We start from the raw sequence: 25,684 nt of genomic DNA on the forward strand, positions 1-25,684 counted from the left end.
AAGACAAAAAAAAAGAAAAAATATATACAACGATATAACGTTTCAAGTAATAATATTTTGCTTCAAGGAGATTTCAACTGCTTAACAAGCTTATTAACGGTGTTTGCCTGCGTTACTTTAAATTACCTAGTGCCAGCGTGCGTAATGGACAGCACTGCAGCCTATGTTTACAGAAAGGTTCTCGACCAAGGCGAATTGGTCGTCTGCCTTCAATAGGCATTTGCGACGCACGCTGGAAAGCGTGAGTAAACACTGGAAAAAACCAAACGATGAGGAAATAAAATGGCGCCTAGTTAGTGAAGAGGGAAAGAAAGCGCTGGAAAGACGTTTAGAGGATAGCGAGAGTTTGGAAGGAGGTCTATAGGTGGTATACTCAATGCGCGGCTACCCCATCAATCATAACAACGGAACCGCAATAATGGTCCTAATCCTATCTCTCTTTTCTCAGCCGCAGTACTGTTTGAAGCAGAAGCCGGTGCTTAGGCGGCACGAAGCATTCAGTTATAAAATTAAATTCGTTTGATAATGCGATCTCTTGCTCACGAAAATCAGAAACCAACCCCAAAGCGCTTCATGCCAGACTGCTAATTTAATGCGAGTGTTAACGCAAGTGTAACAGTTGAAAGAAATTAGCAGGTATTCACCCACTACTGGGCCGGGTTTGACCAGCACGAGCTCGGTTTATCAGCGAAACCAAATGTCAAATGTCAGTGGTCAAAAGTAAGGGTTTAGATATCAAAGGAAAAAGTGAAGTGTCATGAGGTTGTGGGTAAGCTAGTACACCAGACTATTCCTTAGTGCAACTCGGAGCCACTATATTGATATGGTGTGCTTCTCAAGGTTACATGAAAGTCAACGCAGACACATCCGGGTGCGGGAGTTGACTTTAGTGTCAGCAATCGATGTAAAAACCTTTTGAGGTGAACAGTTCGCCACGGGTATAAATAAAAACCTTCCCAATCGCTAAGCAGTCTTTGTACACTGATCCGTCGGGTTACCTAGCATGTTCCATATCCAACCACTCATCACTTCCGCGAGATTTCGATTGCTCTGATACCCGTGATTTCAATGAGCGCAGCTCACCACACAAGGTACATGAACCAATATCAAAATAAATACTCTCAGTGCTCATTCTGGCACAAGCGAAGCCAAGAGCTTCCGTTGTGAATCTTTCAAAAGCTTCTTGAACTAGGGTTTTAACAATGTGATACCACACAGTGACGTAAAACTCACCGTCCACTCTCATAATGTGTCTGAAATGTTAATAAAATATTGTTACATTAGGCGATCCATGCGCTGATATGCGCATAAGAAGGAAAAAAAAAGAATCTCGGTAGTTTTTGGCGAAGACGACGACGACGTTCAAGCAGTGTCGGCTGGTGCCTGCAGGAAAGGCCTGTTGTGTGAAAGCCTTGTCTCCCGCCTCTGCTCTCTGCAATCTCAAGCTGAACTGCCCCCCGTAACATCTTGGTGGAGGCGCTTTCGATCCCCTTGCCAGAGCTCCTAGTAATTCCGCGTCAGAAACCTGGATTTACACAGTGGCCTCCATCTCCCCGAGCTCACCTCACCGACTGCCACAGTAAGCATGGCATCCCAGGACGCATCACCCGCTACGCAAACTCCACCTGCCCTCAAGGTCTTAACCAAAATCCGCCATCCGCCTATTTTTAACGGCGAAGACAAGACGGATGTTGAAGATTGGCTCGATGAATACGAAAGATGCAGCAAGAACAACCGATGGGATGCTAGCATAATGCTTGTCAACATCATCTTCTACCTAGCGGGAACGGAGAAGACATGGTTTACCAACCACGAACAGGAGATGCCTACTTGGGACATCTGCAAACAAAAACTTCAAGACTTGTTCGGCAAGCCAATTGGGTGAGCTCTAGCAGCCAAAAAAGACCTGGCTACTCGTGCTCAATCGTCAACCGAATCATACCTCGCCTACATACAGGACGTCCTTGCCGTGTGTAGAAAGGTGAAAACCTCCGAGACCGAAGATGATAAAGCGGGCCATATACTTAAGGGTATCACTGATGACGCATTCAACATACTTCTCTGCAAAGACTGCTCTACGGTGGACTCACCCCTGCAAGTCTGTCGCCGTTTCGAACAGGCGAAGCAGCGCCGCATCGTCCATCGTTTTGAGCGCCTTCCCAACACGGCGACTGCATCCTCATGTGACGATCTGCCCAATTTGCAGCAGCCTTCAAGTCAGAACAACCTCACTACCATCGTCCGCAGGGAAATCGAGGCCTTGCTCTTGTTACACTTACATCAACTCCTCCAGAGCCAACAATAACTATGATACAGGCTGTCGTCCGCCAAGAATTCGCGAATGTGGGCCTCGTCTCCAATCCTGCCATGCCACCCCCTGCACCACAGCCAATACCAGTGGTTGCTGCTGCCACTAGACAGCCCTACACACCGCGCTACCCTACCCGCAATCCTGCGGAGTGGCGCACAAGTGACAATAGGCCTATTTGCTTCGTCTGCTGTCGGGCTGGCCACACGTCCCGCTATTGCCGCAGCCGCCCGGCTCCGCCCTCTCGCCCCTATTACTGTCCTGTCCGCCATTACTACTATGCCCCACGGCGCGTTTCTGTCACTTCAGCAGGGCTTCGTACCGAGAACATTTAGCAAGCCCGTCGTCCTAGCCGTTCGCCATCGCCTCAAGCCCACTGTTCCTGATCACCTACTCCTCGCCGCAGTTTGCCCCAACATACCAAGGCCTCTACTCGGGAAACTAGGCAACGCAGCACCCGGACGTGACGCTGCGTTACCAATCCGGAGAGCCAATTTTGTTTCGACCATCGCACCACGCCCCAACCTGATCAGTGTCCTCGTAGATAGAGTCCCTGTTCCCGCTTTCATTAACCGTGGAGCCCATATTGCACTCCTTAATTCTTTATTCTGCTAACTCCTCAAAAAAGTTCTTACGCCCGCTAACACCTCTACAGTTCGTGTTGCTAATGGCAACACTGCTACCATCATCGGAATGGGCACTGCGTGCATTAGCATCGCCGGCCACCACGTCCGCGTGCTCTTCGCCGTCCTTACTACTGTCCTCAAGACGTCATTTTACGCCTCTACTGTTCCTAGACTTATTGACTGTTCCTCCGGACTTCTGCGCCTAGCCCTGCCCCATTTTGTTCACGACCCTAGTGCTAACCATTCCCAGCTTCGCCTCCGCTCCAGTACACTTACTCGCCCACCTACCGAGGCGGCAGTATACGTGCCCATGTCACCTTTTCCTTCCCTTCCTGACGGTGACTACGTTGTCAATCCCATCACCGACGTCACTCTACAGCGCAACATCTTCCTACCTCATAATATTCTACATGTCACGAATAACCTCACCTACATTCCGGTACTCAACTTTAGCATGTCTTCGCAAGTTCTCCCGGAGGGAATTTTTCTTGCTGAGCTGTCACCTTTGTCCAGCTTTCCTATATCAGCAGTGCTGTTTGACCGTCACGCCGAGGTACCTGCCCTACCAGTCCCGTCACATAGTCCGGAGGACCGCCTCTCAGCCATGCTTGCCTCTGACCTGCGTCCCGAATATGCCAGTGCCCTTGCCGGCCTTTTGCAGTCATACAGCGACATTTTTGATTTCGGCCATGGATCCCAGGGCCAAACATCCGTCGTCACACATCGCATCGATACTGGAGATGCCCGCCCTATTCACCGATGGCCTTACAGAGTTGCTCTTTCCGAACGCCGGGTCATTCAGGAAGAAGTGGAGAAAATGTTGGCCAGCAACATTATTGAGCCGTCGAGCAGCCCCTGGGCGTCTCCGGTAGTGCTCGTCAAAAAGAAAGACAACAGCTGGAGGTTTTGCGTAGCTTATCGACACCTAAATAAGATAACCAAGAAAGACGTGTACCACGGCCGCTCGATGAAAGCGCACTAGGTGCGGCCTGCTACATCGCCCCAAACCGGCGGGAGGCGCCTACTTCCAGTCGCCACCGCCGCGGCGCCACCGTTCGGGGACAGCCGCGCGCGGAGAGCTGCGTCTGGCTGCGCTTTGAGGGAGGCGTAGGCATGGTAGAAGCGCTTTATTTTAAGGATATAAGAGCTCCGCTTTACACAATTTGGCAACAAGAATTAGTATATACTGTCATGTCTAGTGAGACCATGTCAGCACTTAGCGCTTGCTCGGCAAGGATGTACACTGGAGTGTACCCCGAAAAACTTAGTCACGGTGGTTGAAGACCACTCGAATGGAGAGCTCGCATTACCGTGATGTTGCATCGAATCCAGTTGTTCGTCACTTTAAAATTTGACCCGGCTGTGAACAATTCGAAGCTGTTCAGCTGCCGTATGGTAGCCTAATGCATAACCACTTAACTGTGTCGCGAATTCCGTGTGTCATTTTCAAATCAAATCAAATCAAATCATTTTCATACCATTTACTCATTCCTGCGTACAGCTTTTATACAAAAATTGATGTAACCTGTTCTAAGCTGCCAGCGCTATCCAATAAAAAAATGTCCTACTATGAGAAACCTCTGTGAAAATGCGACATGTAACCAACCTTTCTATCTCATTCTGACAAATGTTACGGTGGAAATATAAAGATGTTAATTAGGTTAAATCTAGATGATAACCTGGGATCTTCGACTCAGTTGGGGACTTTAAACTTTGTACAGCAGAACGCTATTCGTCACGGCTTCCCGCATTTTGCATGACCGGACAAAGGAAGCGCACTTGATAGAGCCGGTCTGCCCCAAGGTGCTACATATATGCGCCGAAAGTTTTTAATAATATTTTTATTGGGTGCTCGCAAACCCATAAAATTTTGCTAGTTCGTAATTTTCAATGGAAGAACGCGCATCGAGTGTTGCTGTTGTGAAACTATTAGCTGTGATCACAAGAATGTTCACGCGTCAGAGCGCAACTGCTGCCGAGATTCAGCAAGCAGCCAAGTACGCTTATTTAATGGCCACGCAAAAAAAGGAAGAAAATTACCAATCGCAGACGGAAAACCTTTCTTGAGAGAGGTTTATGCCATAGCCATACACATCGCTCCACTGTTGAGTTGACATTTCCAGCCCAGCTCGCTATCAGTGGGGGCAGCAACTTAAAGATATCTTGCATAGCTCCTTAGCATGGGCACGATCATTGTTTTTATAGGTTAGCTGCAGGTACTATGTACAGTGAGAAAACAATGATGAAACCAAAAGTTTACACAGCTTGCTACTTCACAGGACCTCTTCAGACTTCATCATCCTGTTAATCCTGTTAGGTGCGCGTAAGCTGACAAAGCTTGATTATTTCCTTTGCGGAGTACATCAAGCCTCCATTGTCCTTGGTTTTCATTACCCTTTACTGGTCCAGTTGAATATTCTCTTGCAACGGGCTCTTGCTCGACTGACATGTCGCCTCAAAATTATTACCAAATATCGCATAAATTAAGCAACAATCTGGTAGTGATAAATCGTGAGGTTCTTAAGTCTCCTTGAGGAGCCTCGTTAGAGTGCCCGTACTTTGCTACCTGCTTTTTCACCGTATTCCGTAATTGCTGCCTCTGACTCATATCATTAGAATGCAGCCTTAAGCCACCGCATTATATGAAATAGCACCCAACACATAGCTATATAAAGCCCATCTTTACCGCAGCCGTACGAACGTGCCCTATAGGAGTATAATGTGCCTGACTTGGGATCTAAGGGTCCTCCCGCTTTCAATAATTCCCATTTCACCCTTACATCTTATTGACTCTCTCTGGTTTGGCAGCTCCTGCCACATTACACATGTCATGTGTTCTCATTGCGCCAAAGGTGTCTGGCCATATCACCAACTAAAGTGCCTCTTACCACAAAGGTTTTTTTTTTTTCGACTGTCCGCCGACAGAGCGGGCGCCGGATTTTCTGTGGAACGTGGCTTTTCGTTTTATCGCATCGGCTCAAACAGTCTCAACAGTATAAACAAATGTTGTATGCACAGGCTCCTTTACTTGCAAGGCCACGCAGACTAGCGCGCAAAATTTAGAACAAATTGCATGCATATATAAAAAGAACCTACGTAGCTTCAGATATGTCCTCGCAACATAACCTGCGAGAAAATCTTCTGGTGCTACCTCATCGTGTTCATCTGCTTCACAACACATAGTTAAAAAACCTAGTTCACTGGCCAGCTCCCTGGTAACTAAATAAGTTAAACAACGTGACGGGAACACATGACAAGAGGACGACACAACTAGCATGGTTATGCCGTCTTTTCCTGTGTTCCCGTCGCGTTGTTTGCCCGGTTAATCTATAATTAATCACCAACAAGTCCAATCTGCTGTCCCTTGTAGCAAATTCAATGGCAGCTGATAGGGCATTATGCTTCAGCATCTGAACTTTTTAACCGCAGCGCCGCTTTTATTTCAGAGGAAGCGAGTGCATTTCCACTCCTCGCTGCTGTCTGCCTGAAACGAGCTCAGCAGATAAAATTAGAGGCTCTCTTAGATGTCTCTTCAGCGCAGGACGGCGAAAGCCTACCCTTCTCCTATCATTTGCCTCTCATCGTTTGCCACAGTTCGTCATTTCAAGTCATCGTTTGATATATTGGTCGTTTCTCAGTCATGATGAGTCTGCCTGCGTAGTCATTGTAGCCCTTATCACTCATAACTAAGCAGGCTACTCATTTAGAATCAGCAGTGGTCATTACATGTCGTTTCACATATTAATAATTTCGTTGTCATTAACCGTAATGATCAGTCATGCCTAGCTATTATAGTCATTACCACACATTGCTAAGCACTTTTACTCATTTCTAATCAATTGCGGCCGTTACATGTCGTAGTTTGATATACTGGTCATTACAAATCATTTTAGTCATTATTAACCATTATTAGTTATTAGCATTAGTCGTTATCTCTATCAATGTCTATAACTTTTGTTTATTACCTATCACCATCAATCATTTTCATTCTTAATCTCCCTCCTTGCACGTCCGCTTTTGCGACTGGCACACCAGTGCACAGATGCGAAGCACAGATAACAGGCACAGCTTCTGCGCATAGATTTTCGTTCCATGGGCATAGAACGGCTTTCGCCTTAAAAAGCAAACACATCCAGTCTCAACGTTAACGTGCTTGCACACGCACGCACAAAAAAGTTTGCGTTTACCACGCAGACGCGAGGCGAACGCGTTCAAAAAGGAAGCAAACCGCGCGCTCAGAGCCGGCGACCCCGGCGGCGACGTGTCCCCGAACAGTGGCGTCCTCAGCAGAAATAGCGGGCGCAACTGTAAACTCCCCAAGGACGCGCTTGCCCATTGACGGCGGCGCGACGCAGCAGGCCGCACCCAGTGCCCTTCCATCGAGCGGCCGTGCGTGTACCCTCTTCCAAGGATCGATGACGCGCTCGACTGCCTGCATGGCGCCAACTACTTCTCTTCCATCGATCTCCGTTCTGGATATTTGGCAGATCTCTGTTGACGAAAGAGATCGTGAAAAGACTGCTTTTGTCACCCCAGATGGCCTCTACCAATTCAAGGTGATGCCTTTCGGCTTATGTAATGCCCCTGCGACGTTCGAGCGCATGATGGACTCTTTACTACGCGGGTTCAAAAAGACCATATGTCTGTGCTACCTCGATGACATCATCGTATTTTCATTAGGGTTTGGGGGCCACCTCCATCACGTTTCGGCTATTCTTGGTGTCTTCCGAAGAGCTGGCCTTCAGTTGAACTCCAAGAAGTGTAGCTTTGTTCGCATTGAACTCAAGGTGCTAGGACATTTGGTCAACACCCATGGCATCCACCCGGACCCCGACAAAATTCGCGCTGTAAGTGGTTTTCCTATCCCGAAATCTCGCAGCGACGTGTGTAGCTTCCTCGGACTTTGCTCATATTTCCGGCGATTTTGCCAAACTTCGCGGAAATCGCCCGTTCAGTTACGCAGCTTCTGAAAACAGAGGTCTCCTTTTCCTGGGGCCATGAACAATCGACCGCCTTCGCCGCTCTCATTGGCCACCTCACCGGTCCGCCGGTGTTGGCTCACTTCAATCCGTCAGCGCCCACAGAAGTACGCACAGACGCAAGTGGTTATGGAATTGGTGCCGTTCTCGCACAACGTCAGGTCGGTTCCCCTCGCGTCATCGCCTATGCCGGCCGACTCCTGTCTGCGGCCGAAACGAATTATTTCATAACTGAACGTGAGTGCTTAGCCCTAATTTGGGCCATTGCGAAGTTCCGCCCTTACTTGTATGGGTGGCTATTCACAGTAGTCAGTGACCACCACGTACTGTGTTGCCTTTCTACACTAAAAAACCCTACTGGCCGCCTTGGACGTTCGGCCTTGCGCCTTCAGGAGTACAATTCTTCTGTGGTGCATAAGTCTGGCTAGTTGCATCGAGATGCCAATTGCCTGTCCCGTTATCCAGTCGACCCACCAAGCCAAACTGAATGTGACAATGACGTTTGCGTGCTCTCTATTTCTGACTTTTCCAACATTCGCCGTGAGCAACGCCAAGATCTTCAGCTTCGCGAAATTATCAATGGCCTCAGCGCCAATCGCGATGACCCTTCCCTTCGTTTGTTTGTGCTCCACGACGGCACCTTAGCCGGCACAATATGAGACCTGATGGCCCCGACTTTCTACTAGTAGTTCCTCAGCACCTACACACAGCCGTCCTTGAACAGCTGCACGACGTTTCCACAGCTGGTCATCTAGGCGTCTCTCGCACATACGACAGTGTGCGCCGTCGGTTCTTTTGGCCAGGCATATACCGCGCAGTCCGCTGCTACGTGGCTGCTTGTGACCGCTGTCAACGCCAGAAGAAGCCACCAGTTTTACCAGCTGGACTTCTGCAACCGATCGACATCTCCACAGACCCATTTTCTCGAGTGGGTCTAAATCTTTTAGGGCCTTTTCCATTATCCGAAGCGGGAACAAATGGATTGCGGTCGCCACTAATTACACCACACGCTACGCGCTCACACGAGCAATACCAACCAGTTGTGCAACTGATGTCGCTGCTTTCCTCCTCAATGACGTTATACTCATTCTTTGAGTTCCCCGCCAGCTGCTCACCGACCGTGGCCGTTGCTCTCTTGCGCGTATAGTCGACGAGATCCTACGGTTGTGCAACGTTCGTCATTGTTTCGCAGCTGCCTACCATCCACAGACGAACGGGCTTACCGAGCCTATTAACCGGACATTGACTGACATGCTTTCAATGTACGTTTCTGATGATCACCGCGACTAAGACATAACGCTGCCGGTTGTGACATTTGCATACAATTCGTCACGTAACGACTCTACCGGCTACTGCCCCTTCTATCTTCTATACGGCCGTGAACCTCTGCTTCCTTTTGACAGCCTGCTCCCGTCTGTCACCACTGCCAGCTCATATGCTCGTGACACCATAGCCCGAGCTGATGCTGCCCGCGTTGTTGCTAGCAACCGACTCGCAGCCTCTCAGCACTCCCAGAAACGTCGCTATGATGCCTGTCATCGCAACACCGAGTATTCTTGCGGCTCTCTCGTGCTGCTTTGGACCCCAGCTCGCCGCGTTGGCCTCTCGGAAAAACGTTTGCCCCGTTATACAGGAGCCTACCGTATTTTACGACAAGTGACTGACATACAAACTTGCGCCCTTCTATTCCGCACGCCATACCTCTACACCACGCACCGAAACGGTCCATGTTGCACGCCTAAAGCCGTACTACACGGACCCTGGTTTGGACGCTAGTACGCACCGGGACGGTGCCTTTCAGCCGGCGGGGTAGTATTATTTTAGGCGATCCATGCGCTGATATGAGCTTAAGAAGTAAGAAGAAGAATCTCGGTAGTTTTTGGCGAAGACGACGACGACGTTCAAGCAGTGTCGGCTGGTGCCTGCAGGAAAGGCCTGTTGTGTGAAAACCTTGTCTCCCGCCTCCGCTGTCTGCAGCCTCAAGCTGAACTACCCCCCGTAACAATATCTTTGAACTTCTTGACAAAAGCGTTTCCTCTCGCTCTGATTTTTGTGAACGCCTTCCCAGAATGTCGACTCCCTAAAATCGCGAGTAAATTTTGGCCCTTGAGAAATTTGTTCCATCCTAATTTTCATATCAAAATTGTTAGGAGCAATTTCTATGGTATGAGCAATGAGGAAAATCGACCAAGAGGCCCTTTAAAGTGTGCAGACATCGCGCAGTATACAAATGTCTTGAGTTCTTGTGATAAGCGATGTCAGTGCACCTGCTTCAAACACGACCAGGCCTGGTGGCCTAACTGTTTAAGCAAAGCTTACCGACGCCCATGAAACTTCGAGACAAGTTAGGGCATATACTGCACTGCTTAAAATTTTGAGTTGCTAACGGAAAGGACAAACCTTTCTGAAGAGACAAACCTTTCCAATGGTCTCATCATTTCTTTTATTGTAAGTGCCAAAGGGCAAGCTGCTGCTCGTGACAGCCGCAGTCAATCGTTTCATTGTGTACCCTATGCGCACTCTTAAGAAACCCGACAACACAGGTGAACAGAGAGGACAGAGGCGCAGCATTGTGATAAGGCTTTTCTATACACCATTGGTAGCGTGTAAAACAATGTAGTCAGCAATGGAAAGTTTTCCCTTAACTTGAACTAGTATTCACAATCGCAAATATTATCGTTGTGCGTCTTTCTCGGCAAATATATTTTTCGCATGTTCCGGAATCCAGCTCCTTAACCCCGCCGTGATGGTACAGTGGATAAGGTATTCGACTGCTGTATGAGGGAATGAATCCCGGCCGCAGCGACTTTTTGTTGTCAATGGTGACGGAAATTAGCACTCCCGTGTGTTGTGCGATATCAGTGCACATTAATGATCCCCGAGTGGTCTACAATTCTGAAGCCCTCCACTACGGCATATCTCATAGCCTGTGTCGCATTGGGACATTAAACATCATAAACTAAACTAGCAGCTCCTTAAATTTTGCCGACCTCCGTGGCAGTGCACGTCTGTCACGAAAGGGTTTGTACGTGCGCTGAACTGAAAATTGAAGACGGCTAAAAAACAGGATACTAAGCTTTGGACGATTCAAGAGATTCATAATGTATGAAGACATATGGCCGCCGAGGTTCCCTTTTTTTAAGTCGACGCAGACGCGGTATTCATTTGATAGATGCACAGTACAAATCCGCCCAACTCTGCGCGCGAATACGTGCGTCATAAGAGACATGGCCAGACGTTTTTTGTTAAAAGCATAGGACCAGAAAATTAACCGGGCCCTGTCTTTCCATTCCAGAAACACACACACACGCACGCACACAGGCGGCACGAGCCTGAAGTAATGTCAGGGCGTATCTCAGTACCTCGTAGGTCAAGTTTGACATACCAGCGGAGCCTCGTAGCCGCGATTACACTGCGTGCTTAATGACTGTTCCTCAAATGACAGCAAAGAGGTTTGCTGGTTAAGCTATAATGCCCGCCTGCTTGCGTCACAGGATATTGCGCCCACAAAGCCGCATACGCTACAAAATGCTGTTCAATTATAGTACTTCTTGCAGGAAATAGCCTTTACGTGTGACCTCTCTTGTTAGCGTGGAGGATACGAGCAGTTTTGTCGCAAACCAAACGCCAGAGCTTTTTTATCTTTCTTTCCGCTAACCTGGCTTTTTCTCTGCTAAAGCATTTCTACCAGGATCCGCTGCAAGGGCCATTGACCGTATATTAACGCCGAGAATGGCTGGAGTGGGGCGATAGAAGATGTTCTCCGAAACAACTTTGTAAGAATCGCAACCAGCCGAGACTAGACTCGAAAACGAAGGGGCAAAGTCTCTGTCCACAAGCAATTGTGTCAGCCAGTAAGGCTTTAAGTGAGCGTTCTTTGCTTTTTTTTCCTTGCCTCAGTAGGTCTACGGCCGGAACGCTCTGTCCAGCCGCTGCTAAAATTTTAATTGACGGCCCTCGCTTGATCATTCCAATGCCGAGCGTAAATGTCGTGTAAATTTGCTGGCCTTATCCTCGTTGTATTCGGTGCTGCACTCTGCTGATTACAAAGCGCCCCTGCTGCGGTTGGTTCTCCCCGCCGGCTGCAGTCCCAAGATGGCTTTCAAGTCCTTTCGTTTTGTTGCTCAAACAACTGCAAGCATGTGGTCGGAGCCATCTTTGCTACACAAGGCCACTGCTGCCTAATTCCATTGTACATATGAAACCATTGTTCTGCTAATATATAAAAACTCGGTGTTGTAGAACCGACCCATTTTAAATAAGAAAACAACACTTTGGTTTGGAATAGACGTAAGACAATGGAATGGAGAAAGTACCCACGTGGTATGGAAAAGGGATTGCTTCAGCTTCATAAGAAGCGAAAAAAGACGAAGAGTTGGAGAGAGACTGTTCTCACAATAATGAAGGCGTTGCCCCCCCCCCCCCCCCCCCCCCCCCGGCCACTTGCACTGCCAGAAGTCCGCATATGTATTTTTTTAACTTTATTCGTACCGCAAATCACCTAACATAGATTTGTATAATACGACCTGTGCCATCTGCATCCAATTTTAGTAACACCCGTCTTTCTCAGCTCACCAATGGCAGTGCATCATGGTCCGCATTATCTGCCGGAACATGACGCATAAGGCTTGCGTGTTATAATTACTATGTTTAAAGAGTCAGTGGGTTTGCTTTGACATGCAACGTAGCATCTGAAATGAAAAGGGCAGTTCACTGTAAATACTGAATGCGTTTTGCCCAAGTTGCGATGTTACAGGTGTTAGGCTGTACTGTTGGTCTGGGAAGAAAGGCCAGCAGTAATGTGACACGTTTTGGCATAGTTTAACCATAACTCAGCAGAGTGTATAAGCAATTTTCTTTCGCAGGCCACGTCAAGATCCCAAAAGACACGAGGATCCTCTATAACATATACAGCGTTAACCACGACCCCAAAATCTGGCCGGACCACAACGTCTTCAGGCCGGAGCGGTTCTTGGACACAGTGACGGGTAAACTTGCCACCAAGGACCAGATGCCGCCTTTGTTGAGCTTCGGCCTTGGCCCTCGGGCGTGTCCAGGGGAGAAGCTCGCGCAGGCGGACATGTTCTACGTGCTCGTGCGGCTTCTGCAACGGCTAAACGTTTCTGCGCCCGAAGGCACAGTTGGAAAAGAAGCCACACCGAAGGGCTACAGTTTCTTCCTCATCGCGGATCGCCAGGACGTTGTTCTCACAAAGCGTACCTTAACAAAAGCGACGACTGACGATTAAAACATGAATAAAATTGTCGCTGCCTCTACCCCCTTCCTTTTTCTTCTCCAGTTTTCCGCAAAACTTTTCTTGTTCGATCTGAACACTTCCGTGTTTCCGATATGTTATCAGCTCCTATATTTTTCCTTCATACCTGAACAAGACCACAATGTTTAAGGAGTGAGCCTTTATACAGAGCATTCCCCGAGCCATCGCATGGATGTAGTCTGTCCGTTGTCATCAATCCAAGAAACAAGGAATGAAATATAAGAATACAGCAATGGCGCGCGATAAGAGAAGGAAGGACAGTAGTCGCTGGAGTAGATGGAGGCATGCCGTGCACAGATAAACGTGTAAGAAAACAAAAACTAAATAACGACGATAAAAAGGGCGCAGCTACTTTCTCTTCAAGCGCTTTCCTATCACGAATCAAACGCTAGGTCGGGCCTTTCGAGAAATGTTATCGCTGACAGGTGACGCCGACCTCCCTTGCTACATCGCTCGTAGCTTTATGTGTTAATTTCTTCTTTGTCTAAGCAAGTGGCTGCAGCTTGGGAGTGAAAGTTCTGTGCGGAACAGAGCTCGATATATGATTGGTTCCGCAGATGGCGGTGAAAAGAAATTTTCAAACTACAAAGCAAGCGTGTGCGGAGGGCGCTACGGCTGCCGTGTAGGACCTCCACTGTTGATGCGGAGTAAATAAACACTTCGTACTCGCTGGCCTCTAGTTCGACCCACACAAGACCTAGTTGTGCTTTCCGCCGGAGCAGAAATCGAGAGGTGGGGTAGAAAGGCCTGTGTGCGGCGGGCAACGAAGGCCTCGCAGCAGGAAAAGTGGCACTTTCGGCAAGGTATATAGGAAGCCCAACCTCAAGTTTGACTGTGCGACTGCAGCGCGCGCTCCTCCGCTCTCGGCAAAATTTTGAAGCATTGGTCTGGAGCGGCGCTGATGCGGCGCTTGACCGAACGTGTTTTGGCGGCTTCGCGTGCTGCTCGCGTCGATCGCGTTACCTCTCTTTGTGAGTGCTTGCGGCGGCCCGCCGCCTTCGCAGGCGTGCAAACAGGTGTCACAGCCGAGTTTAAAACATGGCTGGATTTATTGCGTGTTGTAGCGCGGCACAGCGGTTACTTAAAATGGGCCTGGTTCCACACTATGTGTGAGGAGATTGGCGAAGATGCTCAAGAACTGATTTTATAAGTGTCTATTAAAGTCTATTTCTCGATCCGCCTCGCGTTCGGGAGGTGCTGGGTTCGATCCCTGGTGCCGCCGGATACCTACCGGCTTTCAATAGGTACAAACTTTCCCCGGCCTGATGATCTGCTCTTCTGGGGTGAAATCCTTGGGAAAACGGGTCACGGCCACATAATGGGCTTTTGCCGCGCGAAGCGGACTTATTGCGGTCCGATGGCGGAACGGATCACTGCCACATCGACGCCACCCGTCTCGACTGCGGGAGGTTGTCAGTTCGAAACCCGCCGCCAGACACCCACTGGTAAAATGGGTACAAGCGCCTCCCGGCCTGGCGCCCGGCTCTCTCAGGGGTGTGCATTTGGAAAAGGCTCTGCTAACCCTGCTGTGCTCCTTCGAGGGCTTAAAGTTTCGAACAAACTAATGACCTGCAAAGGTCGGGTTCACAGAAAAAAGGGCCACATAATGGGCTTTTGCCGCACAAGCGGACTTATTGTTGTCCGATGGGCACCGATGATGATTTCCAGTATGACCTCATCATGCTATTGGGTCTTCACATTATTTGGAGGAGTAGGATGACTTATAGACACTGTGATGTCGATGCACGATCTGTATGTGATTATTTTGTTGAACAAGTGTATAAACTAAAATAAATTTTGAAGCAGCAAGACGCTGCGGAGGTCTTGAGTCTGATGGGCGAACTTGTGGTAACGAAAGTCCCTTAGACACGGTTGTCAGCCAAGGGGCATGGCAACCACGATCTTTTACTGATGTATTTGTACCAATTCATGCATAAAGAAAAAAAAAGCGCGGCCTTGTGGTAGGGCATCCTCCTCGCGTCCGGGAGGTGCCAGGTTCGATCACTGGTGCCGCCGGGTACCCACCGGCTTTTCAATGGGTACGAGCTTTCCCCCAGCCTGGTGCTCGGCTCTTTAGGGGAAATGTTTGGGAAAGGGGTCATGGGTCTCATATAGTTGCTCCGTTGTGGCAGTTCCGCTATCGGACAACAATAAGTCCGCCTTGTGCGGCAAAAGCCCATTATGTGGCCCTTTTTTTTTCTGTCAACCCGACCTTTGCAGGACATTAGTTCGTTCGATACTTTAAGCCCTCGAAAGAGCACAGCAGGGTTAGAAGAGCCTCTTCCAAACGCGCACCCCTGAGAGGGCCGGGCGCCGGGTCGGGGGGCGCTTGTAGCTATTTTACCGGTGGGTGTCCAGCGGCGGGTTTCGAACTGACCCCCTCCCGCAGCCGAGACGAGCGCCCAAACCACTCGGCCTCGGCTTACGTTGGACTCGTCATCGCCGGCGCAGCGGCACACGGACTCTGCGCTGGGTTCGTCTTCTGTTGATATTTCTCTCTGAGCTGCCATATTTGCAGACGCTTTGGCAGAGCTCGATCTCGAGTGACGATCGTCCTCTTTGCTCTCGCCGCCCATTTCTTCCTCTGACTGTGACTGCTCTGTCCCGCTTCTTCCGTTGGCCTAGTATTTTTTCTTTTATTTTGGGACGTTTAGGCTTTTCCCTCGCAGTAGCCGTAGCATTTGCCGCTTCGTTCCCTGTGTAGTCTTCGTGACAGGTTCCGCAAGTGGTTTTCTGACCTGTTTTATAAAAGCAAGGAATAAGAAAGGACATGCCACTGTGAATCGCCAAATAAAAGCGTGTTCGGGACATCTGATGGGTTGTTTATTCAAGCTAATAAAAGATTAAAGATGAATCATATGGTGCTGTCTATCCGAAAGATATTTGTGAGAAGCCCTACACAGATGTGGTTATAAGAGAAGAAAAAGAAATATTAGAGAAGAAGAAAAAACGCGCTTCACAAACTCAGTAGGCAACAAGTTCACTATTGTCTCTGGAGAGGGCTTCGAAGTACTCTATATTTTTTTATTTTATGGAAATGTCAAAAAACGACTTGTTGAAACTGCAGGAGGATCTTAAGCAGGAGCTTAAAAACGTCATGAGAAGCTTTTGAATGAAGCATACGCAATGAAATCCGGTTACTTCGAAACGAGCAAACAGAAATGATTAGGAGCATTGACCACGCACATGCTGAAATTGAGGACTCAAAGAAGCAACTAGAAGATGCAAAGGCAAAAAGTTCTAAGCTGGGGCAAGTAAATGAGGAACTGCGCCTGAAATACGATGCCCTTGAAAAGAACACTAAAGAACTTGAAAGGAAGTTTAATCAAGGAGAATTGTACTCCCGAAGGTGTAATATTGAAATTAAAGGCGTCCTGCAGCAGGACGAGGAAAATGTCGTGAGTCTTGTGACTAACCTTGGAAATGCTATTCATGAGCCTATCACAGAGTCTGATGTAGAGCGTTGCCACCGTGTGCCTACCCGCAACTCATAAAACCATTTTCATAAAACCACATCGAAGCGTGTACATTGCTACACACTCACTTAAAACACCACTTCGTCCAAGCGCGAGTTTAAAAAGAAGAAGCAGGAGCGCGTGCGCTCGCGCAGGACAGCTTTCTTTCAGCACGGAAATCCAAGCGCGCCAAAAGCGCAAAGCGAGTAGACTGCGCTCAGGGCGCGCGCGCGCGCGCGCAAGCAGCTTTCAACAACGCGAGCGACAAAGAACGCGAGCGGGCACAAAGCGAATTGCTTCTTCGTGCAGAAGCCGCAAAGCAAACCAATTACATGGCGTTGGCCGGAGAAGGCGCTGTTCACTGGCGCCCGCAGCGCCGCCCTGCGATGCTTGCGTTCCCTATGACGCAGGCTTTCAAGTCTCTAAGTGCCGTTTTAAAAGTTGCTGCTAGAAAGGCTGAAGTAGGCAAGAAAGTAGAAAGCATCAGCGCGAGTCAGCCGCCGGTGCTACACAGCCTCTGGATCACGCCAGTTGTTTACCTAGGCCTTTTTAGCCAATAATATAGTGCACAATTAAACACATTTAACACGATAACTTTAAAAGCCCCGTTTTGTGGAAAAACAGTGCTGTCAGGATTGTGCGTGAAATATCATCGGCATGGAACTGGCAGGTTGTAATTGGGAGGTGACGGACAACATACTGATTGGTCTACGGCCTGCCTGTCCCACCTGCGGAGACCATACCACAAAGCAGCAGCTGATGACTCTTACCTCTACTTTCAGATGGATACGCAGGACGAAAATTGAACATTGAAATTTGGGCATGTAGGCTGGTCCGTACGGCTTGCTTAAAGCATGGCTTTATAGATGTCTATTTAATGCGGTGCTTTACAGTAACTGGATGGCGCACTACCATACGCTATTGAGTCGTTCCGAGATAATAGAGGCACAAGTTAAACGATTAGAGATTATGCGAATTGCAACGTGAGTATACGCGAATGATAATCCGCAAAAGTGATGTCGCAGACGGTAGCCATTGACGAATCATTACAGTATCACCTCATACCATTAATGGCGGTGCTTGAGTGCCTCTCTTACAACTTTTATATCCACTCACCCCTTTCACCCAGTGAAGGGTAACAGACCGGTTTCTTTTAAGGGTTAACCTCCCTGCCTTTCCTCCTCATCTTCCTCCTCCTCCTCCTTCTTGGGTAACCCCAGTTTTTGTACTGTATTTTTCTGTCAATTGTCCCATTAACATTGCATTTCTCACCACTCGAGCAAATCATTGGGATTCAATAAAAATCAAGCTGATTACAATGTGTTGATTACTGTTCTAGATCGTCAGATGTACTGTATACAATTGGGAATACGATAACATTAGAGATAGACCCACTAACATGCAGAGAACATACAAAACTACTTTTTCTGGCAAGCATATGAGGGCGCAGTGTAGTTAATTCCTCCTGTTCGTCATGATTCAGGACATGGGCTTCCGTAAGTAGTTCAGACACCTTTCACGTTGCCATAATGTGCATGTTCACTAACAAAACGAGCGCGCATGAAACGCAATGGCCTTCCGGACACGTGCATTTTCTTGCTTCAGCGTGTTTAAAGGGCGATCGTTCAATTACGACCACAAATTCTACACCCTACAAAAATACACAAACTACAAAAGAGCAATGTCGACTACATAAGGAGAAATATAATCAGTACCACAGTATCCTGCTGTGGTGTAGTGGTACTCCTTCAGGGTCCACTACACCACAGCAGGATACTGTGGTACTGGTTATATTTCTGATTATGTATGCTTATGCTTATGCTTCTGACATGCTGATGCTATTATGTATGCACAGCGTATGGAAAACGCGTATGGATGTCATGCATGAGCGAACCGTTGTACACCCCGCTCGACACTACTTCATTGAGAGCGTGGTATACCTGAGAGAAATTCTACGTGCACAAGATAATTCTTCGGAGTGGCTACCTGTACTGGACCAGCTGGCTTCAGTAAAGCCCTTTTAAATCTAGCGCTTTAGGCATAACGTGCCTAGTGCTTTTAGCATTCCTTTTGTTTTCCTTTGTTGTTGTGTATTCAGAGTGTATGCTGTGTGCTTAAAAAAATTGGTAATAAACGGAAAAAATGCTGTGGTGTAGTGGTTGAAGTGCGTGCTTCCTGGCTAAAAAGACCAAAGTTCGAATGACATGTAAAATTTTTTCTTTTCTATTTTCTTTACTTTTTCTTTTTCAAATGTAGTGGTGTTATTTTATAGCTCTGCATTCTTTTTAAAGCCTGGCGTCCAGTGTTTTTCTGAAACAAGGGCCACGGACCATACAGGAATTTCCGGAATGAGAGCTCCGCGCGGTTTCATTTCGGTTCAGCGTGTATCAATTAATCAGAAACCGGACGAACGCGTCATTTCGGGAACTGATACCGGGCAGAGTATTCCGCTTCTGAACAGAAGCCGGGCCGATCGACGAAGCTCAACCAGAATGACCATGCCGGACACGCCAGCGCACTAAATAAGCATGATACCAAACATATTATACAACTATTCTGTTTGTAAACGGCATGCTTCGTTTCCCAAATACCTCGAAAATGCGAAGCCGTCGAAGTGTGCGCTAGCAAGCATATACGCGCGTCGCGTCGCTTTTGCGCGTACAACAGTCGTTGCAGCTCGTACGATCTTGCGGTGCGTCTTCATATCTGCGACTGAAGATCTGCCGCCTTCAACGCGAAAGTAGAAGCACGAACGTAGCGATGACAAAAAACGGTTGGAGAAAAAATAAGCAAACATCGCTGACCATCGAAAGATGCGCAGATAGCTGCACACCGGGCGACACGTTCTCGAATGTTTACATATTGAAACCGCTCAGTCGGAAGTGTATTCATTGACATCGATGCTCCGCTGGTAGCACGTGAAGCTAAAACGCCCAGTATTACAAGTATTAGTGCACCGGATATCTCTATATGTAGGAAAACCTACAAGCGTTCGTAGACGATGAAAACCACATCAGCACTAGTAAATTATGATATTGTCACATTAGGCGGTGCATACGCATAAGGATGCTAACTACTTCTCCTCCATCGATCTCCGTTCTGGATATTGGCAGATCTCTGTTGACGAAAGAGATCGTGAAAAGACGGCTTTTGTCACCCTGGAGGGCCTCTACCAATTCAAGGTGATGCCTTTCGGCTTATGTAATGCCCCTGCGACATTCGAGCGTATGATGGACTCCCTATTACGCGGGCTTAAATGGACCACATGTCTGTGCTACCTCGATGACGTCATCGTATTTTCATCAACCTTTGAAGGCCACCTCCATCGTGTTTCCGCTATTCTTAGCGTCTTCCGACGAGCTGGCCTTCAGGTGAACTCCAAGAAGTGTACCTTGGTCGCCGGGAACTCAAGGTCCTAGGACATTTAGTCAATACCTATGGCATCCAGCCGGACCCTGACAACATTAGCGCTGTAAGGGATTTCCCAATACCGAAATCTAGCAGCGACGTGGGTAGCTTCCTCGGACTTTGCTCAGATTTCCGGCGATTTGTACCAAACTTCGCAGAAATAGCCCGTCCGCTCACGCCGCTTCTGAAAAAAGAGGTCTCCTTTACCTGGGGCCACGAACAATCGGCCGCCTTCGTCGCTCTTATTGCCCACCTCACCGGTCCGCCAGTGTTGGCTCACTTCAATTCGTCAGCGCCCACAGAAGTACGCACCTACGCAAGTGGTCATGAATTTGTGCCGTTCTCGCAAAACGTCAGCTCGGTTTACCTCGCGTCATCGCCTATGCCAGCCGACTCCTCTCTGCGGCCGAACAAAATTATTCCATCTCTGAACGTGAGTGCTTAGCCTTAGTTTGGGCCATTACAAAGTTCCGCCCTCACTTGTATGGGCGGCCATTCACAGTAGTCACTGACACCCACGCACGGTGTTGGCGTTCTACACTCAAAAACCCTACAGGCCGCCTTGGACGTTGGGCCTTGCGCCTTCAAGAGTACATTTTTTCAGTAGTTTATAAGTCTGGCCAGTTGCATCGAGACGCCGATTGCCTGTCCCGTTATCCAGTCGCCCGCCAAGTCAACCTGAATGAGACAATGACGCTTGCGTGCTCTCTATTTCTGATTTCTGTAACATTAGCCGTGAGCAATGCCAGGACCCTCAGCTTCGCGAAATTAACAATCGCCTCAGCGCCGATCGCCATGACTCTTCCCTTCGTTTGTGCTCCACGACGGCACCTTATACCGGCACAATATGCGACCTGATGGCCTCGACCTTCTACTAGTAGTCCCTCAGCACCTACGCTCAGCCGTCCATCAACAGCTTCACGACGTTCCTACAGCGGGTCATCTAGGCGTCTCTCGCACATACTACATTGTGCGCCGTCGGTTCTTTTGGCCAGGCCTATATCGTGCAGTCCGCCGCGACGTAGCTGCTTGTGACCGCTGTCAACGCCGGAAAAAGCCATCAGTTTTACCAGCTGGACTTCTGCAGCCAATCGACATCCCCATAGACCCATTTTTTCGAGTGGGTCTGGATTTTTTAGGGCCTTTTCCACTGTCCGCATCGGGGAACAAATGTATTGCGGTGGCCACTGATTACACCACACGCTACGCGGTCACACGAGCAATACCAACCAGTTGTGCAACTGACGTCGCTGCTTTCCTCCTCAACGACGTTATACTCGTCCATGGAGCTCCCCGCCAACTGCTCACCGACCGTGGCCGTTGCTTTCTGGCTCGTATAGTCGACGAGATCCTACGGCTGTGCAACGTTCGTCATTCTTTCACGACTGCCTACCATCCACAGACGAACGGGCTTACCGAACGCCTTAACTGGACACTGACTGACATGTTGTCTATGTACGTTTCTGATCACCACCGTGACTGGGACATAACGCTGCCATTTGTGACATTCGCTTACAATTCGTCGCGTCACGACGCTACCTGCTACTCCCCCTTCTATCTTCTATACGGCCGTGAACCTCTGCTTCCTTTTGACAGCCTGCTCCCGTCTGTCACCACTGCCAGCTCATATGCAAGTGACGCCATAGCCCGAGCTGATGATGCCCGCGTTGTTGCTCGCAACCGACTCGCAGCCACTCAGCACTCCCAGAAATGTCGCTATGATTCCTGTCATCGCAACACCGAGTATTCCTGCGGCTCTCTCGTGCTGCTTTGGACCCCAGCTCGCCGCGTTGGCCTCTCGGAAAAACTTTTGCCCCGTTATACAGGACCCTACTGTATTTTACGACAAGTGACACCCGTGACATAGGAAATTGCGCCCTTGCATCCCGCCCGCCATGCCTCTACATCACGCACCGAGACGGTCTATGTTGCATGTCTAAAGCCGTACTACATGGACCATGGTTCGGACGCTAGTACGCACCGGGACGGTGCTTTTCAGCCGGCGGGGTGGTGTCACATTAGGCGGTGCATACGCATAAGGAAAGAAGAAGAAGACTCGTGAGTTTGTGAGAAGACGACGTTCAACAGCGTCGGCTGGTGCCTGCAGAGAACGTCTGTTTGAAAGCCTTGTCTTCGGTGTCCGCCCTCTGCTACAAGCTGAACTACCCCGTAACAATATCTTGAGAATTGCCTTCATTAAGGCGACGCATTATAATGATACGGCACATTTGTGAACCCTCGTGACAGCCTGCAGAGATATTCAGCGTGCTTAAAGGGCAATCGGTGAATTACGGACACAAATTCTACAACCAAGGAAAATATATACAAAGTACGAAAGAGCAAAAGTAGCTACATATACTGAATTATAACCACTATTACCATAGCCCGCCATAGAGTAGTGGTTGAGTCGACTTCCGGCCACCGAGCGTGACGGACGTTGGCATCCTGGGCTCCCAAGGAGCGGATTCAGCTGCCCGGTTGGGACGCGGTATCAGGAGTACGAGTAACGCTGCCAAGGATTACCAAATAGTTCTGCCACATCTGCCATCAGCTTCGACTGTTTTACACACTGTTTGTTTTGCACGGGGATGTCTCAGCTAGGCCTTATCGTGTTGAACATTTTCGAAATGTACTCGAACATACGTCATTGCTGTCGGAAGTTGTCGCCCTTGGGGCTTATCAGATGAACCACCTGTGGGCGGTAACCTTCAAAGATGAAGAAGGAAAAAAGATGCTGCAGGTTCCAGCATTCGACGTGAAGGAGCGTCGGTGTGTGGTGATTGACCCGTGCAATCAGGCCGTACGTCTGAAACTGCACTGGTTGTTACACGGCGTCCGCGATGAAGACGTGCGAGTGGCCCTGTCTCCGTTCGGAAAAGTAACGGAACTAACCAGAGACAAGTGGCGGGTCAATGGCTGCGTTGACAAAGGCGTCCACGACTCGCTCCGTAACGCTGAAGTTACACGCAGGCGTCACCGTTGAGGATTTGCCGCACCAGCTGCGCGTTTCCGAGGACGTTGCTCTTGTCTACGTCCCGGGCAGGGCAACGCTGTGCCTCCGGTGTAGCGGAACTGGGCATATACGCCGAGAGTGCCGCGTTCCGCGTTGCGGGTTGTGTCGACGCTTTGGACACGAAGATACCCAGTGTGTGCGTACATACGCGAATGTTGCTGGTCCGGCACGGAAAGATGATGTGGCGGACCACTTGATGGATGCAGCTGATGCCGTGGGGGCGAGTTTTGCAACGCAGATATGATGTCCCGGTCGGTGATCGGGACTAAAGACCATGTGAGACCTGTGCTGTACAGCGCAACTGGCATCGCTTCACGACACGAAGCTTTTGGTGTATCACTATGTCGCTCTGCCTTATAAGTGTGAGTAAAATGATCGGCGTCTTCTTTCTTTAAAATGGTTCGTCCTTTTCAAACTTGCCTACGCGTTGCAACGATTAATGGAGGGGCCTCTCAGCGCGCAGACGGCAACAGCAGTTAAATAGGCTACTGCTAGATAATGATATCGACTTACTTGCAGTACAAGAAACAAAAATTGAAAGTGAAGAGCAAACAGATCGAATGGTCGAAGTTTTTCGCAGCAGATTCAACGTATGTGTAAGCCATGCGGTTCAAAAATCTGCCGGATGCATTATTTTAATCCGCAGGGCTATCAGCCAAGTTGAAGCTGTGATAACGTGTGGAACGGGTAGATTAGTAGTGTGTGATTTCCTTTTTGACGAAACTCCATAGAGAGCAGTGTGTGTTTACGCTCCGAATAAGAGTGTGGAACGTGAGTGTTTTTTTCAATACGTCGAATCGTACCTGTCTTGTGAGAAGCGTATATTATTGCTTGGTGACTTCAATTGTGTATGCAGACCAGAGGATAAGTCAAACAAAAACCTTGTGCGTGACACTAGCGCAGAGTTACTTTTGAGAATAGTTAATGAGAATGAGTTAGAGGACGTTGGCAATGTGCTCATACCTGAAGGCCAAGCGAATTATACGCACTTTCAAGGTACAGGCGCCCAAATCTTTAACTGGCGTGCGCGAGCGCCGACTTTTCTGTGCGTCAGCGCCATATGACGGAGCGAAGTTGGAAACAGGATGAGGCTAAGCGCATGCTCACAAAGCACGCTCAGCTGGACGCGTCGTCTGCCAGGCTGTTCCTTCTTAAGGACGTCACCCCTCCTTATCGCGTTTCGACGAGCAGCCAGCGTGAGTAGGCGAATGGTTTTGCTCGTATTTTACGTTCCGAAGAACAGCGTTGCAGCGATAAGCAGGGGTGACGTCCTTAAGAACGAACAGCCTGGCAGAAGACGCGCCCAGCTGAGCGTGCTTTGTGAGCATGCGCTTAGCCTCATCCTGTTTCCAACTTCGCTCCATCATAGGGCGCTGACGCACAGAAAAGTCGCCGCTCGCGCATGCCAGTTAAAGATTTGGGCGCCTGTACTTCGCATGCTAGACTTGATCGCATTTGCGTACCTGTTGCGACTGTCCCAATGTGTTTCAGTTACAAGTGTGAGCATGTCAGCTTTAGTGACCATTCTTTCGTTATGGTCACATTTGCTAGAAAGGAGAAAACCACCAAATTCAATTGGGAACAGTGGAAGTTTAATGATAAATTATTAGATGAAACATTTGTTATTCAAGTAGAAGAACGTATTACAAATCTATTACTGGGCAATGTGTCTGACTTTGTGCAAGCTTGGGAATTGTTTAAGTGTGACATTAAAGTAGCCGCAATAAACAGAGCAAGTGTCTTTCGGTTTAAGGAAAGAGAACGAGAAAAATATCTGCGTGGCGAAATAGACTATATGCTAAGCGTAGAAAGCATCGATCCGGAAAAATTTAAAAAAGAAATAAGAAACAAAGAGCAAACTGGAAGTGATCGATGAAGACAGGTATCGCGGCGCGATGATAAGGGCGCGGGCTGAGAGGCTCTGGTGTGGGGAAACGCCCACTAAGCGTGTGCTCAGTGATGAGGAGCGGCACGCGGTGAACAAAGAGATAAACAAAATTTATTACCAAAATGAAGTTACTAGTGAAAAGGCACTAGTAGAACGAGCCTTTTTCGAATTTTACAGAGACTTGCTTAGCCAGAAGCCAAAGGATCTTGATTGCTTTGCCAAGAGCATTTTTCCACTCATGCCCAGGTTGGATGATGACGTCAAGCAAATGCTGGAAAAACCAATAACAGCCGCGGAAATTGAAAGTGCCATAGATGAATTAAGTCCTCATAAGTCACCTGGACCTGACGGGCTTGGAGCAGCCTTGTATAAGTTATTCAAGGTAGAAATAGCTGTGTGTTTAGAACGGGTGATAACTGAATGTTATGAGAAAGACTTTGTCCCACCATCTTTCCGCAAGTCCCATGTAGTACTGATTCCAAAAACCGAGGACGCGGCTAGATTGCTCTGTGTCGGAAACTACCGCCCAATAAGTTTAACAAATGTGGACTATAAAGTATACATGAAGGTCCTAGCCAGAAGATTGCAGAATGTCATTACAATCCTTCTAGGACCTCATCAGAAGTGCGGAATTAAAGGCAGGACTATATTCACCAATATTCACGTGGCGAGAAGCGTATTAGAATGTTGCGATGCCATGCAAGATCACGTAGCAATGTTACAACTGGACCT

The 25,684-nt window shown here is 48.6% G+C and overlaps 1 protein-coding gene and 1 pseudogene across 2 annotated transcripts in view; both read left to right on the forward strand.

The window, feature by feature from the left end:
- LOC146184503 (steroid 17-alpha-hydroxylase/17,20 lyase-like) overlaps nucleotides 1-13,179 on the forward strand; it is a 54,033-nt gene extending 40,854 nt beyond the window's left edge. For both annotated transcript variants that reach the window (XM_084609398.1, XM_084609399.1), the window contains one exon: nucleotides 12,779-13,179. In XM_084609398.1, the coding sequence (XP_084465524.1) occupies nucleotides 12,779-13,161 (383 nt within the window). In that variant the 3' untranslated portion in view covers nucleotides 13,162-13,179. The remainder of the gene's footprint in view (nucleotides 1-12,778) is intronic.
- A 3,170-nt stretch (nucleotides 13,180-16,349) lies between these two features.
- On the forward strand, nucleotides 16,350-23,308 carry LOC146184504 (uncharacterized; annotated as a pseudogene).
- Nucleotides 23,309-25,684: the final 2,376 nt, after the last annotated feature.

Source organism: Amblyomma maculatum, chromosome 7 (genome assembly GCF_055883805.1).
Source record: "Amblyomma maculatum isolate TAMU_Amacu chromosome 7, ASM5588380v1, whole genome shotgun sequence".
In the NCBI taxonomy this organism is placed as follows: Eukaryota; Metazoa; Arthropoda; class Arachnida; order Ixodida; family Ixodidae; genus Amblyomma; species Amblyomma maculatum.